This window comes from Staurois parvus, unplaced genomic scaffold (assembly GCF_062004578.1).
Source record: "Staurois parvus isolate SC_StPar_1 unplaced genomic scaffold, SC_StPar_1.0 ptg000017l, whole genome shotgun sequence".
Taxonomy (NCBI): domain Eukaryota; kingdom Metazoa; phylum Chordata; class Amphibia; order Anura; family Ranidae; genus Staurois; species Staurois parvus.
Window position 1 is genome coordinate 197,260 of NW_028317813.1, and position 19,198 is coordinate 216,457.

General features: G+C 42.5%; 1 protein-coding gene across 1 annotated transcript in view; it reads left to right on the forward strand.

Annotated features, from left to right (window-relative positions):
• The first annotated feature begins 6,583 nt into the window (after positions 1-6,583).
• The window catches only part of SERP2 (stress associated endoplasmic reticulum protein family member 2), a 32,681-nt gene continuing 20,066 nt past the window's right edge, over positions 6,584-19,198 (forward strand). The window contains exon 1 of the mRNA XM_089678672.1: positions 6,584-6,912. Within this exon, the coding sequence (XP_089534798.1) occupies positions 6,829-6,912 (84 nt within the window). The 5' untranslated portion in view covers positions 6,584-6,828. The remainder of the gene's footprint in view (positions 6,913-19,198) is intronic.

A 19,198-nucleotide genomic window follows, 5' to 3' on the forward strand; every position in this document is an offset into this window, starting at 1 on the left:
CTAAATACTTTTTTGCTCCACTGTATGTGAACAGGTATGACACCAGCCATTTGATGGTTTGACAGTTTGGTTTAGAGCACAAGCAAATGTGACAGTCAGTATTCACAGCATGGTGGGAAACAGTGGTGTATTTAGGTTTTGTGCTTCCCTAGACAACAAAAAAATAGGAGGCCCCCCCCCTCTCCTGAGAGAGCCTGACACCAACCAACACCCCCCCCCCCCCCCCCCCCGTGCGGAGACAGCCTGACAGTGAGCAACAACACTCCTGCTCCATTGCTCCATCCTGCCCACCCAAGAGAGCCTTCCACTAACAACCCCCCCCCCTACGGTGTCAGAGAGAAAGACACTCACCACCTTCACAGCTCGGGACATCCCCAGGAAGGACAGTTGGGCTCTCTGCATACATCATCAAACAGCCCGCAGCCTCTCAGATCCCATCTGGTCCCCATGCTGGATATGTCCCTTCTTCCAGGGGGCACTGCTGCCCCCCTAAAAAATGCCACCCTAGGCAAATGCCTTGTTTGCCTTGTGGTAAAAACACCCATGGTGGGAATGTAACTGTTTTCTGAAACTGATAAATTGATGGGTTTATGTCTGCTTTAAGCTTTCTTTCTTCTATTTTCATCAGGTGATCCAGCCAGTACGTCTTTCAACAGAAGGCTCTCTTGCAAGTTACAGGGATGAGACAGACCAATTAACACTGACAGGGGTGCCTAAAATGACCAGATTTTATTTATGTAAAATCACCTTAACCCCAAAAGGAAAAAAACTGTTTGCTGCATCTCATTATAAAGTGTTAGCTGGAGTTTGGCTTCAGTTTGTTAGTGTATTTAATCTGCTATCCCATCTAACACTCCCCTCCTCCGAAACTAACAATGCCGCTGTCCAAAGGTGCCCCCTATGCTCCTTTTCCCAGTGTGGGAGCACTCCAATACAGGAAGTGTGTTACTAGCCAGGTGAAAAACAGAGGAGAAATAGTCTAAAAAAGAAAACTAATGCAGACAAAACATCTAATGAATGGTAAGCTGCAACATATTATATTTTTGGTTTGGGGTTTAATACTGCTTTAAAGCAGAACTAAACTAGGAGCAAACAGGCTCTTCATTGCAGCACAGAGACTTGCATTTTCTCATTGCAATAAAAGAAATCTACTTGCCTGTTCACAATATTGGAATGTACACTGAGCTGCACAAGCACAATTCAGTTTACATTTTGGCACAACGCATGTGTGCCGGGATGACAGTATTCCTGCGTAGTGACATCATCCCACATCTGCCGATGAAGATGATTGCAATCCAGTACCCAGAAGGAAGCTAAGCAAAAGATACTGGCACTGATGAAGGATGTGGATCATTGAAGGAGAGGTAAGTATTGTGGAATTGAGCTCCTCTTTAATTGCCCTCCTGCACAGAATCAAGGCATACCACTGGTCACAAACTGTGTATGGCTAATGCACAGTACTACAATTTCTAAAGCTGACAGTAAGGTGATCCAACACACCTATAGCATTTTGACATGTTAAAAATGCAACCCAGATTACATCCAAGTGATTGTTTTCCCATCTCACTGATCTTCCACCTTCCACTCCACTGATATTTGATTTACTCTTGCCAAACATGCTGTAAACGTGCCAAAAATGCGCTATAAACACTACAGCAGTGGTCTCCAAACTGTGGCCCTGGGGCCGAATGCGGCCCTTTGCTTGCCTTTATCCAGCCCTTGGAGCAATATCCCTCTCCCTCTGACACCTACAGTGGGGGATAATTTTTGCCACGAACACCAAAAATGGGGCACTATTCCCTCCACTTACACCAATAATGCAGCACTATTCTTACTAACACCAAATACTCCTCCACTTGATACTAAAGATGGTTCATCATTTACTCTCACTGATGCCAGGACATTTTCTACTCCAAGTGACCATGATCCGGCCCCCCAAACCACTTATGGACAGTAAACTGGCCCTTTGTTTAAAAAGTTTGGAGACCCCTACACTACAGGCTTGATTACAGTGTGTTACCATGGACTGGAAAGATGGAAGGAGTTGACTAGCTTCAACTCCTAACCTATGAAGGAAGAATTCTAATTGATTGTTAATGGATGCTTCTGTTAGATACTAGTACTTAGGAATATGAACATAAGATTGGATTCATTTTATGGTTCTCAAAATAACTTGGTGAAGCCTTAAAATTGTATTAATTGCTGCATGAATGGTTTTAAATGTCACCAAATGACAACTAGGCTGTATTATGACGTTTCAATATCTTAAAAAAACATATTGATTAAGTATCTGAACCTTTAGTGCAATGATATCTTGAAAATATGGTGAATGACGTCACACTGTCCAATCCTTTAATTATATAAAAGCCCAGTTTGAGGATTTTGTTTTCTCCTTGGCAAACTTTACTTTTCCATTGAGGATCATGCCAAAATCAGTTTCATTTTGCCAGTGGGAGATTCTGCCTGATTTCTCCTCCTTCATTATCCTCTCCCTACCTCTTTCACACTATTAACCAGTTACATTGGCAAAAGTACTACACATACCCCTTACTCTGTACTGTCCTAATTAAAACAGAAAAGTACTACACATAAACCTTACTCTGCACTGTCCTAATTAAAACAGAAAAGTAAAACACATACCCCTTACTCTGCACTGTCCTAATTACAACAGAAAAGTACTACACATACCCCTTACTCTGTACTGTCCTAATTACAACAGAAAAGTACTACACATACCCCTTACTCTGCACTGTCCTAAGTAAAACATAAAAGTACTACACATACCCCTTACTCTGCACTGTCCTAATTAAAACAGAAAAGTACTACACATACCCCTTACTCTGCACTGTCCTAATTAAAACAGAAAAGTACTACACATACCCCTTACTCTGTACTGTCCTAATTAAAACAGAAAAGTACTACACATACCCCTTACTCTGTACTGTCCTAATTAAAACAGAAAAGTACTAAACATACCCCTTACTCTGCACTGTCCTAATTAAAACAGAAAAGTACTACACATACCCCTTACTCTGTACTGTCCTAATTAAAACAGAAAAGTACTACGCATACCCCTTACTCTGCACTGTCCTAAGTAAAACAGAAAAGTACTACACATACCCCTTACTCTGCACTGTCCTAATTAAAACAGAAAAGTACTACACATACCCCTTACTCTGTACTGTCCTAATTAAAACAGAAAAGTACTACACATAAACCTTACTCTGCACTGTCCTAATTAAAACAGAAAAGTAAAACACATACCCCTTACTCTGCACTGTCCTAATTACAACAGAAAAGTACTACACATACCCCTTACTCTGTACTGTCCTAATTACAACAGAAAAGTACTACACATACCCCTTACTCTGCACTGTCCTAAGTAAAACATAAAAGTACTACACATACCCCTTACTCTGCACTGTCCTAATTAAAACAGAAAAGTACTACACATACCCCTTACTCTGCACTGTCCTAATTAAAACAGAAAAGTACTACACATACCCCTTACTCTGTACTGTCCTAATTAAAACAGAAAAGTACTACACATACCCCTTACTCTGTACTGTCCTAATTAAAACAGAAAAGTACTAAACATACCCCTTACTCTGCACTGTCCTAATTAAAACAGAAAAGTACTACACATACCCCTTACTCTGTACTGTCCTAATTAAAACAGAAAAGTACTACGCATACCCCTTACTCTGCACTGTCCTAAGTAAAACAGAAAAGTACTACACATACCCCTTACTCTGCACTGTCCTAATTAAAACAGAAAAGTACTACACATACCCCTTACTCTGTACTGTCCTGATTAAAACAGAAAAGTACTACACATACCCCTTACTCTGTGCTGTCCTAATTAAAACAGAAAAGTACTACACATACCCCTTACTCTGCACTGTCCTAATTAAAACAGAAAAGTACTACACATACCCCTTACTCTGCACTGTCCTAATTAAAACAGAAAAGTACTACACATACCCCTTACTCTGCACTGTCCTAATTAAAACAGAAAAGTACTACACATACCCCTTACTCTGCACTGTCCTAATTAAAACAGAAAAGTACTAAACATACCCCTTACTCTGCAGTGTCCTAATTAAAACAGAAAAGTACTACACATACCCCTTACTCTGTACTGTCCTAATTACAACAGAAAAGTACTACACATACCCCTTACTCTGCACTGTCCTAATTAAAACAGAAAAGTACTACACATACCCCTTACTCTGCACTGTCCTAATTAAAACAGAAAAGTACTACACATACCCCTTACTCTGCACTGTCCTAATTAAAACAGAAAAGTACTACACATACCCCTTACTCTGCACTGTCCTAATTAAAACAGAAAAGTACTAAACATACCCCTTACTCTGCAGTGTCCTAATTAAAACAGAAAAGTACTACACATACCCCTTACTCTGTACTGTCCTAATTACAACAGAAAAGTACTACACATACCCCTTACTCTGCACTGTCCTAATTACAACAGAAAAGTACTACACATACCCCTTACTCTGCACTGTCCTAATTACAACAGAAAAGTACTACACATACCCCTTACTCTGTACTGTCCTAATTACAACAGAAAAGTACTACACATACCCCTTACTCTGTACTGTCCTAATGCTATCTGAAATCTTAATAAAAAAATTAAAATGGTAAAGTACTACGCAACCCCCTGGCCACTACTCTCTCAACCAATACAACATAACAGATCTGATCACTCAGCCTGCCCGAGTGCCTGCTCTCCTTCCCCTGTAACTGGCTCATCCACATCATTCCTTTCTCTTAGGGCTCTTTCATACGGACATTCCGATCGGGTTCACCTGCCCATTTTTCAGACGGACCCGATTGGAATCTCCATTCTTCTCTATGGAGCGGAGGGAGCATAAATGGACATGTGTCCATTTACACCCACTGACATCTGATCCGACCCGATCTGCCAAAAGGGGACAGATAGGGATCCAATTCTATTTCTGTCCGTCAGACAGGCAGTCCGTTATCATCCAACCACCCATTGAGGAGAGCGAGCAGCTCTGTGTCTGTTCTGCAGCAGCGGAGTGGACATGTAGCTATCATCCGCTTGCTCAGCGGAAAGAACCCCCGCTGAGTAAGAAGATCCACTACAGCATTCCATTTTTTTCATCAGTTCAATTACTTCAGTCACGTTTTTTTCCAAGAAAAAACATATCAGTTTGTCCATTTACATCCATTTTCCATCAGTTTACATCTGTTTTTTGTTATGGAAAAACATATCAGTTCACATCAGTTTTTCATCAGTTTACGTCAGTTATGCATCAGTTTTTGTTATGGAAAAACATATCAGTTCACATCAGTTATTTATCAGTTTACATGAGTTTTTCATCAGTTCACATCAGTTATTCATCAGTTTACATGAGTTTTCATCAGTTCACATCAGTTTGTAATCAGTTCACATCAGTTATTCATCAGTTTACATCAGTTTTTCATCAGTTCACATCAGTTTTTCATCAGTTTACATCTGTTTTCATCAGTTCACATCAGTTTGTAATCAGTTTACATCCATTTTTCAGCCATTTACATTCCTTTTTCATCAGTTTACATCCATTTTTTTACATCCTTTATCAATGCAAAAACGGACCTTATGTCTGTTTACATCTGTTTTTTGTCCATTTACAACCGTTTTCCATCCGTTTACATCTGTTTTTTGTTATGGAAGAAAAATAGGGTTTTGTTCCGTTCAAAAAAAAACGATGTCAACGGATATGGATAGATGACCATCCGTTTACATCCGCTAGTCCATAGAAATACATGTGTGTTTCATTTGTAAACAGACGGATGAAAAATGGACATACAGAACGCCCGTGTGAAAGAGCCCTAACAGTGCACCCCCTTTTAGACTGCTGTGGTTCAATCAATCCCCTTCCTGTTCACTCTTTCACCATCATCTCCATCTTCTCCTCCTGCTTTTGCTTGGCTCCCCTTCCACTCAGTCCCCTGGCTCTAAGTCCCCCTTTCTCATTCATAAAAGGCACCAAGTGGCGCCATGACGTCAGTGTATGCTTGCTCCCCTCCGTCCGAGTGCGGCCGAGCCCAAGCCGGGCTGCAGCCATATTATTTTCTGTGCGGCCACTGTCCATAGCGAACATTTAGTAAATTGGAGGAAATTTACAAACTGTCTGTAAATTTATGGAGAGTTGGCAACCCTGATAGGGATTGCCAAATCAAAAAATGACCACACCCGCAGGGAGGTGACTCCACACTTGCGGTCCATTCATTAGGTCTTCCAGCCCTGTAACAGAAGCGCCGTACCTCTGTACGGACCTGGGGCTGGGTATAACGCACTGACTGACCGGAACGCGCTGATTTCGGCTGCAATGCTCTGCAGACTTCAATTCAAAAACGTGAGATGCACATGTTTTATGAACTCATTGTTGGTGAATGTCTTTTTTAACAATATATTGGCACTATATAATAATAATAATGGTGCAGCCTGCCTTCACCCACCTGGGTGTTCTGCAAATGTGTATGTAGAATGCAGAGAACAAGCCCCCACATATAGAGGGGTGCAGGGGATGCCTGGTCTCCCATGACAGGTGTGGAGCTGTGTAATGAGAAGCCCCCTGTACAAGCAGACAGTGCTGAGTCCTCCCTCCAGGACACGTCACTTCCCCCTGTACAGCCCCCCAGCATGTAGTAAGGAGGGATGGAGGGACAGCAGACACAGGTGCTGATGACGTCATGACGCCTCTTGACAGCCGGCTGTGTGATCGGTTCATGGTGGTTGGCTAGTGTACAGGGGATCCACTGTGTGCCAGCACTGGAGAGCCTCTCCGACCGACCATGGTGGCCAAGCAGAGGATCCGGATGGCTAATGAGAAGCACAGCAAGAACATCACGCAGAGAGGCAACGTGGCCAAGACCCTGGTGAGGAGGAGAAGGGGGCGCCTGTCATCATCACCAGGCTGGGAGGTGCTGGCTGCATGTGTATGCATGGGGCATCTTTGTCTGCTGGCTGCAGTGTGCATGAGATCCTGTCCCTGGCTGCACCCTGTCAGTGCCAGGAGCGTGTGCAGTCACCCATAGCAACCAGGATCCATGTACTACACTGCACTTTACATCTTATTACATAGGTAGTGTGTGATCACACAGCATGTCCATCCCCAGGTGTAATGAGACAAGCCGCAGCACATCAGGCATGCTGGGACTTGTAGTACCACAATTCTGCACTCAAATGTGCCTCATTCTGGTATAGAATTGATATATTTAGGCTGTATTTGGAACCTGGGCATTGTAAAATATATATATATATATATATATATATATATGAAATTCTTACTTATTTGTGTGTCTGTGACCAACAGCAAAGCATGACATTTTTCAAGCAGACCTCTCATTATCATTTAAAGGCAATCCATACTGAAGGAAATATCACCCCCCCTTTCCACCAGCCTGTGCTGATGCTTTAAATGGTCTGTGATGCCCGAGGCTGCAGTACTGTGATGGGCTACACCATGCTGATGTCATCAGGAGCCTGTCTTACATTGACAGCTTGGCCATAGTTCTGAGAACACTGATGGAGCATGCCTGAAAACAAGACAGTGATGCATATATGTGGCGGCTGGATGTTAAAGTGTTTGTAAAGTAAAAAAAAAAGTGTTTTTAATTAAAAAACAAACAAACATGTTTTGGTGGTATTGTACAGAGCGGCCCGATCCTCCTCTTCTCGGGTCCCTTGGTGGCCATCTTGACTGTTCTTCTTCTTAGTGTGTCCCCATAGCAAGCCATTTGATATGGGGGCACACAGTGTCTGCTCGCTCCCAAGCTATGTGTGCCCCTCTCCCCACTTCCTCCTCACTGCATTTGATTGACAGCAGCGGGAGCCAAATGCTGCTGCTTGAGTGCTGTGTGAAGAGGAAGAGAGAGGAGAAGAGATTCAGCCATGCACAGTCCTGGATCTCTTCCCCTTCATACAGGGAAGGGGAGGGAGCAGGGAAATAAAGTGTGAGGTTCTGCTTTAAGTACTGGTCCCCCCTACTTTCCATGAGGAATTGGCACCTTTGGGAGCAGGTACCCAATTTTCACAGGTACCCACTCCCACTTCCGCTGCGATCGGAAGCTGAAGTTGTCCCTAGGTGATCGGAAGCTGAAGTTGTCGTGCAGTTTTTGAAGCTGCTGACTTTTTTTTAGGTTTGATTGGAGCTCCATTTTAATGCAAGGAATGCATTAAGGTAAAAAACAACTTTTTAGCTTTAGTATCACTTTAGCCTTGAAAAATGTAATGGCAAGGGCAGCAGATCCAGCATTGTCTTGTTGCAATCTGCCCATCAAGCCCACACTGCCATTGCCTGTAGCTACGTCATCAGGGGCCACTGTCTCTTCTGGGTTCTTGCTGATGAGATATGTGGTGGCTGCAAGAATCAGAAAAGCTCCTCTGGCCCCTCTGACGAGGTGCCTGTGTAGGACAGCAACCCAGTGCTGTTACATAGGGTTCCCAGGGGGCTGCGGGTGAGGAGGACCTCATTCTTGCCTAGGCAAGACTCCCAGAAGTGCCAGGAGATGTCCCCCACAAAAAGTGTTGGAGGGAGGAAAAAAGATTGTATCCAATTGTGGGAGCAGTGAGAGGAGTGCAAGGGTGTTAAGTGGACAGAGAGAATGAAGGTTCATTTTAAACCCGCAATTGCTGACATTTTACTGAAAATGCCAGCTGCTTGGTGATCAAATGGCTTAAAGTGTTATTAAACCCACAACAGTAAAATCAGTCTGTATATGCAGTAAAGCATGCTTGTTATACTCACTGTGGAGCCTAAGGGTTAATCCTCTGCATTGTGTAAAAAGGCTGTCTGATCCTGACTTCTCTGCTCCTCCTCTTGTTCAAATGTTCATGTCTTATCTCCTGATAAGACAGACTGAACCATAGCCATTCTGCACATGCTCAGTGTAGTGTGTATTGTTAGAGCAGTTTTTTTTTCCTTTTTCTTGGGATAGTGCATGTGATCAGCACAGGGCCAATCAGCAGTGCCCAGACAGAGGTCAGGGGTTTTGCGTCCTTCTAGAGCAGAAAGAAAACTCCTCCTACAAGCTTTAACCAGTGCTCTGCTGAACACTGATAGAAGTTACAAGACTGCTGTAAATACTGATGAGAAAAGCAGTTTATATTTACTAAAATAATTGCACTTCCATGTTGTGTGTACTGTGGGAGACCAGATATAGTGGATTCAAGGTCCTGGGTTTAGTAACACTTTAACCACTAGCCTACTGGGCACTTTCATCCCCTTCCTGCCCAGGACAATTTTCAGTTTTCAGTGCTGTTGCAATTTGAATGACAATTGCGCAGTCATGCAACATTGTACCCATATGAAATTATTTTTTTCACACAAATAGAGCTTTGTTTGGTGGTATTTAATGGCAACTGGGGTTTTTATTTGTTTGCACTATAAAAGTTTTCTTTTATTTTTATTATAAAATTTTTCACATGTAATTTTCCTCCTTCACTGATGTGCGTTGATGAGGCTGCATTGATGGGCAAAGATGAGGTGGCACTGATAGGCTGCACTGATTAAGCGGCACTGGTGGGCATTGATGAGGAGGCACTGATGGTGCTGCATTAATATGCAGCAATGATGGGCACTGACTGGCAGCGCTGCAGGGCAGCACTGATAATCGGTGCCCTGATTATCAGTGCAGATCTCCTCTGTCACATACGCCAGTTATTGGCAGTACTTTCCTCATGCTGTAACTGTACTTACTTTGTGATCTGCTGTGTCATTGGACACAGCTGATCACATGGTAAAAGGCCACCTGTGATTGGTCTTTTACCTTGTCATGTAATCAGTTGTGTCCGTAGGACACAGCAATCACTGACAGCGCTGGGTGCGATGTCTCTGGGAGGACATCCATGGTTGTAAACATCAGACATGTGCGCTTGTCTCAATTAGGAGTGTCATTTCTGTCTGCTGCCTTGTTCCTCTGCTATCAGCATGAATCGCTTCTGACAAGTTTTCCTGACACCAAAAGACAATTGGGGACGGTAGAAACCTCCAGCAGATTACCAGCCTCAGTTCTGTTCCTGTGTGTTGTGTGGAAGGGGTGGGAGGGGAGGGTGTCTCTTCCCACCAATCAGCGCTCAAAACTCTCATTGAGCTCTGCAGAGTGTAATTTCAGCTCCCAACCCTCTTCTATTTTTTTTTGTTTTTTGTTTTTTTTTTACTCTCAATCAAGCTTTATAAATTCAGTACTTTTGGATGTAGAAAAGAGAAGACTGCAGAAGGACAGATACAATTTATGTAGTAGGATTTATTTCATCTGTGTATTACCTAAGGCCAACCATGTAGGTTCTTTTTTTTTTTTTTTTTTTTTCTTGGGCGAGTGCATGTGATCAGCACAGGGCCAATCAGACAGAGGTCAGGGGTCTTGCATCCTCCTAGAGCAGAATGAAAACTCCTCTTACCAACTTTAACTAGTGCTCAGCAGGACACTGATAGAAGTTACAAGACTGCTATATACTGGTGATGAGAAAAGGTATTTAGCAGTTTATAGTTACTAAAATAATTGTATTTCCATGTTCTGTGTACTATACCAGATATAGTGGATGCAGGGTCCTGGGTTTAGTAACACTGTAAATGAAGCAGCCAGGGAATCCTAGGTGACACCAATACCACATATGATCATGACCATGTAGTCAATGATGTCAGCCAGTATTCCCGGCCAGTTTGTAGACCTTTAGCTGCATGCCATGGAACTGTCATTTGCTACAGGAGGCTGTCAGGAGAGGAGCATCTTGGTGTGGACCATCGTTTGTGTCATTGGGGCGCTGCTCATTGTGATTGACAATGGTTCTACATTGTTGGACTTTACTCCTTCCTTTTTTTTTTTTTTTTTAAATGAAAAGATTTTCAGTGGTGTGTTTTATTTACTTTTTTGTTTGTGAATGAATAACCCCATACACATTCACCTGTGTGAGGGGCTTAATATTTGGGAGCCCTCTTAAAGTGGAACTTTGAGTCAGAAAATTCAATCTTGCTAGATCACTCCAAGCTGGGCCTTTTTGCAGGTGTAGCTATGTAATGCACACTGGGTGTTTTGACAGCGGCTGTGTTTGACTTCTGGCATTTTTTTTCTACAGTCAGTAAACTCCCCAGCATGTTATCCTATGTGTCCATGCACACATAGGCTTTAAGCAGCTTTTTTTGCCAGGGGCGTTTTCTAGAAAAAGAAACTCAGAACTAGTGGATTTCAAGAGGTTTAGCTTTAATGCTGGTAAACGTGGTAAAAAGCAGCAAACCAGCGTTTCTGAGCCAAAATTAAAGGTTTTTTTTGCTAAAAAACAGTAAAAAAAATGCTAACGTGGCTAAACAAATGCAAAAACGCAGAAAAACTAGCATTTTTTAACCCAACTTTATACAGCTAACGCTACTGGTGATTTTAAATCGCCCACTGTGCAAGAGGCCTGAAAATATGTGTCTATAATGTTTAAAATCCAGTAATACACTGTCATCCTGCTCTGCACATACTCTGTTGATCTTTTTTTTGCCACTGCGTCGAAAATGTAGAGGCCAATCTGATGACAGCCTAAATATTTACTGCTGCTCAGGGGTCCTGGAGGCAGTTTACAGCACACACTAATTTTGGAAGCAGAATTATTAATGTGGAATGTATGTTCCTTGCTAAAGAAAATGATTGTCTTATCAAGTTGTTATGGGTAAAGTCCCCCTGACCCCCCCCAAAGAGCAAGGGTATGATAGAAATTGTAAGGGGGACCCTTACAATCCCCATGGCATTCTGAACTATACCAGGTCATAGGCCCCTAAAATAAAAAAAAAAAACTAAGCGGAGTCCCCCAGACCCCCCCCCCCCCCCATCCTGGATAAGGAACTGGTAGACAAAAAAAAAAGAGCATGGAACAAAAAAAAAAAAAAGCGTGGAGATACCTCCAAAATCCATACCATACCCTTATCCTGGCAATCAGCCTGTATGGCTAGGAAAGGGAATGACGGCAGAGTGCACCTTTTCCCTCTCTTCCTAAACCATACCAGCACACACAAGGGTACCTTGACAGGGGGTCCCCTGAACAAGAGGTACAACGCCTTGAAAAAGTATTCATACCCCCTGAAATTTTCCACATTTTGTCATGTTACAACCAAAAACGTAAATGTATTTTATGTGAAAATGATAGTTTTACATTTTTTTTACAAATAAATGTCTGAAAAGTGTGGCGTGCATTTGTATTCAGCTCCCTTTACTCTGATACCCCTAACTAAAATCTAGTGGAACCAATTGCCTTCAGCAGTCACCTAATTAGTAAATAGAGTCCACCTGTGTGTAATTTAATCTCAGTATAAATACAGCTGTTCTGTGAAGCCCTCAGAGGTTTTTTTTTAGAGAACATTAGTGAACAAACAGCATCATGAAGGCCAAGGAACACCCCAGACAGGTCAGGGATAAAATTGTGGAGAAATTTAAAGCAGGGTTAGGTTATAAAAAATATCCCAAGCTTTGGACATCTCACGGAGCACTGTTCAATCCATCATCCAAAAATGGAAAGAGTATGGCACACCTGCAACCTACCAAGACATGGCCGACCACCTAAACTGACAGGCCGGGTAAGGAGAGCATTGATCAGAGAAGCAGCCAAGCGGCCCATGATAACTCTGGAGGAGCTGCAGAGAACCACAGCTCAGGTGGGAGAACCTATCCACAGGACAACTATTAGTCGTGCACTCCACAAATCTGGTCTTTGGAAGAGTAGCAAGAAGAAAATCATTGTTGAAAGAAAGTCTCGGGGGCAGAATACAAATGCACGTCACACTTTTCAGATATTTCATTGTAAACAATTTTGAAACCCATTTATCATTTTCTTTCCACTTTACAATTATGTGCCACTTTGTGTTTGTCTATCACATAAAATCCCAATAAAATACATTTACGTTTTTGGTATGGGGATGAATACTTTGTCAAGGCACTGTATGGGGAAATTGTTTTTCTCTTTTTATTTTGTTTGTTGTTTTGTGGATCCTGCACCTTTTCATAGCTCCTATCTCCAAGGGCTCAATTCACCGAGGCTTATAACATGCTTTATTTAGCCTGCTGTGCAAGTAGTTGTCTTTTACTAAGATGAAGGTTATTTTACAGATAAAATCAATGTAAAAGTCAATTTGCAAAGATTATCACTTCATATAACAACAACACTAGCTACAGGCTGTGGATAAATGGGTTCTGATAGGTGTTTATTGAGGAGAGCAGGAAATGAGGCCCTTGAGGTGGTGATAAAATAACACTGTTTTTGGTTAAAATAGCTAACTTTTAATGACCAGAGTACACCTCCCCATTCTCTCCTCCATATTATGGGGAGTTGTACTGTACTGCACAGAGAAAGATGGAGGACAATGCTGATGATGATAATAATACGATAACAGTCAGCAGAATGCACAAAAAGTTATCAAATGTTTTTGTCAATCTTGATCTGAAGGCGCCCATAAATCTACGCAACCAAATGTATGCCTGCATTCATACCAAGGCATTTTGAATCCAGAATTGCCATGATTTTGCTTACAATTTCAAAATGCTTTACCAAAAATGGAAAAACGCACAATGCGGATTTTAGATGTCATTCGTTTGAATGGCACCTAAAAACGTGGTGCGTTTCTGCCACGATGATGCATGATAAATCGTGGCAAACCACAACGCACGAAGCTTGACGCCCAAAAGAGGCCCCTTATCCTTTTTGGGTGACTTGGGTAAAGTTTTATGCATTATTTTTTGCCGCGATTGCAGTGTGATTTATCACGCCAGAACCGCACTGCGTTTTTAGGTGCCATTCAAATGAATGGCATCTAAAATTAACGTTATGTGTTTTGCCATTTTGGTAGAGCATTTTGAAAACGTGGGCAGAATGGCGGCGATTCTGCGCAATATACAAAACGCTTAGCTGTGAATGCAGCCTAATACTGGCCACTTACATGGCAGTTTTCAGGCTTTTGATGGCAAAAACACCTAAAGCAGTAGAGCCATTCTTTGATTCTTACTTTGGCACGATGTTGATGAAGACTATTGGGAGGAGGTTGATTTGGTAGTTTCTCAATCCAAAGCCAGTTGAAAGTGGAGATTGCCTGAAAATTGAAGTGTGTATATCCAGCTTAAGGGGGATCATAGAAGGTTGGTAAGTCATAACCATTAAGGTTTTGGTCATGCATTTGGCCCTTGGGGTGTATAGGTAGGATTTCCATGGCTGGGCCCACTGTCTGAAAATGAGAAACAATCTTTTTATTTTTGGGTTATGCGATGGAGTGAGGAATGTAAATACATTCTCTTCTAAGAATGATCTACCATACTACTATTGATTTGGTTGTCGTGCTTTTTTCCTTTAGTGCCTATTGCTAGTTAGGTCCCAAGCCCTACTTTTGAACAAGCCGTAGTTTTCACACACTGCACTTATGAAGGCCAAAAAGCCTGAAACAGCTGTATGCAGTTTGGAATAAATTGCCGACATTCGTGCTATATGACTAATATTACATTTTATTTGCATTATACCAGTGGTTCTGGTCAATGGGTCGTAAAGGAATGGTTTGCTTTGCCACTGTCTTACACTGAGAATTAATCCTTGAAGTTTGGAACATGTGATGCAATGAGACATGTGAATACCTTAATGGTTTAACCTGCTCCCAAAGAGCAGATTCAAGTGCTGCTTTAGGCTAGGTTCACACCTATGCAGTTTGCGTTTGACCTGTTTCTGCATTGCGTTTTTTGCATTTTTGCACCTACGTTCTTTATGCATTCTATATGGTTTTTTTTTTTTTTTCTTGTTGCTAGGCAGATTCCAAACGCATCAAAAAATGTGGCAAAAACGCAGCAAAAGCACACTACATACTTTTCTGCAGTGTTTCCATTGAAGTCTGTAGAACCAAAAACACAACTTTTTGCATAAAAAAAATTCCCTGGCTCTTTCTAAAAAATGCTCCGGGTGAAAATGCTGAGATGTGAACGTGTCTCATAGGAAATAATGTTAAATCAGGGGTCTTCAAACTACGGGTACGGCCTGCCAAAGCCATTTATCTGGCCCATCGGGCCAGCCAGAAAAAGAAAAAAAAAAAAAGGAAACAAAAGTGGACCGGCAAATAGCTAGGCCTCTCACTGGGTCCTCGGCTGCAAGGACCCAGCGAACAGCAGCCTGGAAGTCCCTGATTTCACCTGCTGCAGCCAGAGGAGCAACAGGAGAGGAGGAGAGTGCACCAGGTACAGTGCATTTGGTGTTCAGTGTATTAGAGAGTTCAGCGCATTGCGGTGTCCATTGCATTGGTGTACAGTGCATTTTGGTGTCCAGTCCGTTATACAGTACAGTGCATTTTGGTATCAAGTGCGTTGCGGAGTACAGTACATTGCGGTGTCCAGTGCGTTGCAGAGTACAGTGCATTGCGGTGTCCAGTGCGTTACAGTGTACAGTGCATTGGGGTGTCCAGTGCGTTACAGTGTACAGTGCATTGGGGTGTCCAGTGCGTTACAGTGTACAGTGCATTGGGGTGTCCAGTGTGTTACAGTGTCCAGTGCATTGGGGTGTCCAGTGTGTTACAGTGTCCAGTGCATTGGGGTGTCCAGTGCGTTAGTGTCCAGTGCATTGGGGTGTCCAGTGTGTTACAGTGTCCAGTGCGTTAGTGTACAGTGCATTTTGGTGTCCAGTGCATTGGGGTGTCCAGTGCATTGGGGTGTCCAGTGCGTTAGTGTCCAGTGCATTGGGGTGTCCAGTGTGTTACAGTGTCCAGTGCGTTAGTGTACAGTGCATTTTGGTGTACAGTGCATTGGGGTGTCCAGTGCGTTAGTGTACAGTGCATTTGGGTTTCCAGTGTGTTACGGTGTACAGTACATTGGGGTGTCCAGTGTGTTACAGTGTATTGGGGTGTCCAGTGCGTTAGTATACAGTGTATTTTAAATACTGTATTGTTTTTTCCTATTTTTTTGCACTATAAAATACGATATGTGCGGTGTGCATAGGAATTCATATTTTTTTTTCAAACTATAGTCTGACCCCCCAACAGTGTGAAGGTCCATGATTTGGCCCCATGTTTAAGAAGTTTGAGGACCCCTGTGTTATATGGACTGTAATGCGTTTCTGCAAAACGCTGTGGAAAATGCTTAGGTGTGAGCCTAGGGTTACACCGGTGAATATTATGGCAGATCCTGTGCATTTTTAAGCAAGAAAAAAAAATGGAGCGCGAGTTATAAAGAATCTGTTTAAGTGGAAAACTGTCCTGATCAATCTCAGGCTGAACATGGAACAACTCTACTATCCTTATCATACAACACTTTCACAGGTAGAGTGACTCAAAACCAGAGAGATTGCAGAGGCTACAAGTTGTCAGTAATCACTTAGGCTGGCCATACATTATACAATTCTCTTTTAGATTTACCAAAACCATATAATATGAGGTCAAACCTAAACACTTTCAATTTATATGCAATTAGGCAGGCCCTTGTACTACATAGTTGAAGGTGAATCTAAAGGAAATTGAATGAGAAAATTGTATAATGTATGGCCAGCTTAAAGGATTTTAGAAGCTGAAAATTTACTATAGTTCTGGCACTCTTATTTATTTCAGGTACTTATGTAGCTCCATCAATTTACGCAGCGCTATGTGTATATGTGTGTGTGTATGTGTGTACAGTTGCAAGAAAAAGTATGTGAACCCCTTGGGATTACGTGGAGTTTTGCATGAATTGGGCATAAAATGTGCTCTGAACGTCATCTAAGTCACAACAATAGAAGAACACAGTCTGCTGAACATAATACTACACAAACATTAGATGTTGCCATGGTTTAACTGCACATAACATGTAAACATTCACAGTGCAGGGAGGAAAAAGTATGTGAACCTTTGGACTTAATAACTGGTTGACCCTCCTTTGGCAGCAATAACCTCAACCAAACGTTTCCTGTAGTTGCAGATCAGACCTGCACAACGATCTGGAGTAATTTTGGACCACTCTTTTTCACAAAACTGTTTCAGTGTAGCAATATTCTTGGGATGTCTGGTGTGAATCGCTCTCTTAAGGTCATGCCACAGCATTTCAATCGGGTTGAGGTCAGGACTCTGACTGGGCCAATCCAGAAGGCGTATTCTGTGCTGTTGCAGCCATTGTTTTGTTGAATGACTTGTATGCTTTGGGTCATTGTCCTGTTGCATCACCCATCCTCTGCGGAGCTTCAGTTGGCGGACAGATGGTCGTACGTTTTCCTGCAGAATGTCTTGCTAAACTCTGGAATTCATTTTCCCTCAATGACAACAATCCGTCCAGGCCATGAGGCAGCAAAGCAGCCCCAAACCATGATGCTCCCTCCGCCATGTTTTACAGTGGGGATGAGGTTTTGATGTTGGTGTGCTGTGCCTTTTTTTCTCCACACATAGTGTTGTGTGTTCTTCTCAAACAACTCAATCTTCGTTTCATCTGTCCACAGTATATTTTGCCAGTAGTGCTGTGGAACATCCAGGTGCTCTTTTGCAAACTTCAAACATGCTGCAATATTCTTTTTGGACAGCAATGGCTTCCTCCGTGGTGTCCTCTCATGTACTCCATTCTTGTTTAATGTTTTCCTTATTGTAGATGTGTCAACAAAAATGTTAGCATGTGCCAGAGATTTCTGTAGGTCTTTAGCTGACACTCTGGGATTCTTCTTTACCTCATGCAGCATTCTGCGCTGTGCTCTTGCAGTCATTTTTACAGGACAACCACGCCTAGGGAGAGTAGCAACAGTGCTAAACTTTCTCCATTTGTAGACAGTCTGTCTTACCGTGGACACATGAACATCAAGGCTTTTGGAGATACTTTTGTAACCCTTTCCAGCTTCATGCAAGTCAACTATTCTTGATCGTAGGTCTTCTGAGAGCTCTTTTCTGCGAGGCATGGTTCACATCAGACAGTGCTTCTTGAAACCAATAAACCCAAAACAGGTGTGTGTTTTTTAAGGGCAGGACAGCTGTCAGCAACACATCCAATATCATCACACTGATTGGAGTCAAGGTTGGCTCACTCCTGGCTCCAATTAGCTCTGGGAGAAGTCATTAAGCTAGGGCTTCACATACTTTTTCCTCCCTGCACTGTGAATGTTTACATGTTATGTGCAATTAAACCATGGCAACATCTTATGTTTGTGTAGTATTATGTTCAGCAGACTGTGTTCTTCTATTGTTGTGACTTAGATGACGTTCAGAGCACATTTTATGCCCAATTCATGCACAACTCCACGTAATCCCAAGGGGTTCACATACTTTTTCTTGAAACTGTATATATATATATATATATATATAGTACTTTCACATCAGTCCCTAACCCTCAAGGAGTATACAATCTATGGTCCCTAACTCGCCACATTCATACATAATAGGGCCGATTTAGACAGGAACCAATGAACCTACCAGCTTATCTTTGGAGTGTGGGATGAAACCAGAGTACCTGGAGGAAACCCATGCAGGCACAGGGAGAACATGCAAACTCCAGGCAGGTGATGCTGTGGTTGGGATTTGAACCAACAACCCTAGTACTGCCAGGCGGAACTGCTAACCATTTAGCCACTGTGCTGCCTCTTCTTTCCATACCCAATGTATCCCACCTGAGCTGTCACCCAGTGGCTTTTTGGCATGAGCAGCTTCTCCTAAAGTAATACTGCTTTGTTAAGCAGAACCTACAGTCTCTAAGGTAAATCCTAAAGGAAATCGAATCAGAAAATTACATAATGTATGGGCAGCTTTAGAGGGGGGGTAATTGCAGTGTTCTGTTGCCCTTGTTGATTGGTCAACCCATGTATGGGCAGCATTGGAAACATGTTCCTTTCCTTATGATCCAAGCTACAGCGGCCAATGAGTGCATCTGACTTATCATATAACCTCTGTTTACATTATGGTTTTTTTTTATTTACTAAAACTGCATGGTGCAAAATCTGGTGCAGCTCTGCATAGAAACCAATCAGCTTCCAGGTTGTATTTCCAAAGCTTAATTGAACAAGCTGAAGTTAAAAGCTGATTGGCTACTATGCAGAGCTGCACCAGATTCTGCGTGCTCCAGTTTTAGTAAATCTCCCCCATGGCGTCCTGAGGGCATCATCCAAGCACAAATCATAGTAGCTATAGGAACAAAAGGGACTTTAGCCATAAACCCCCAGGAGAGTGCAAAATCAGGTGCAGCTCTGCATACACCAATCAGCTTCCAGACTTTATTATCAAAGCCC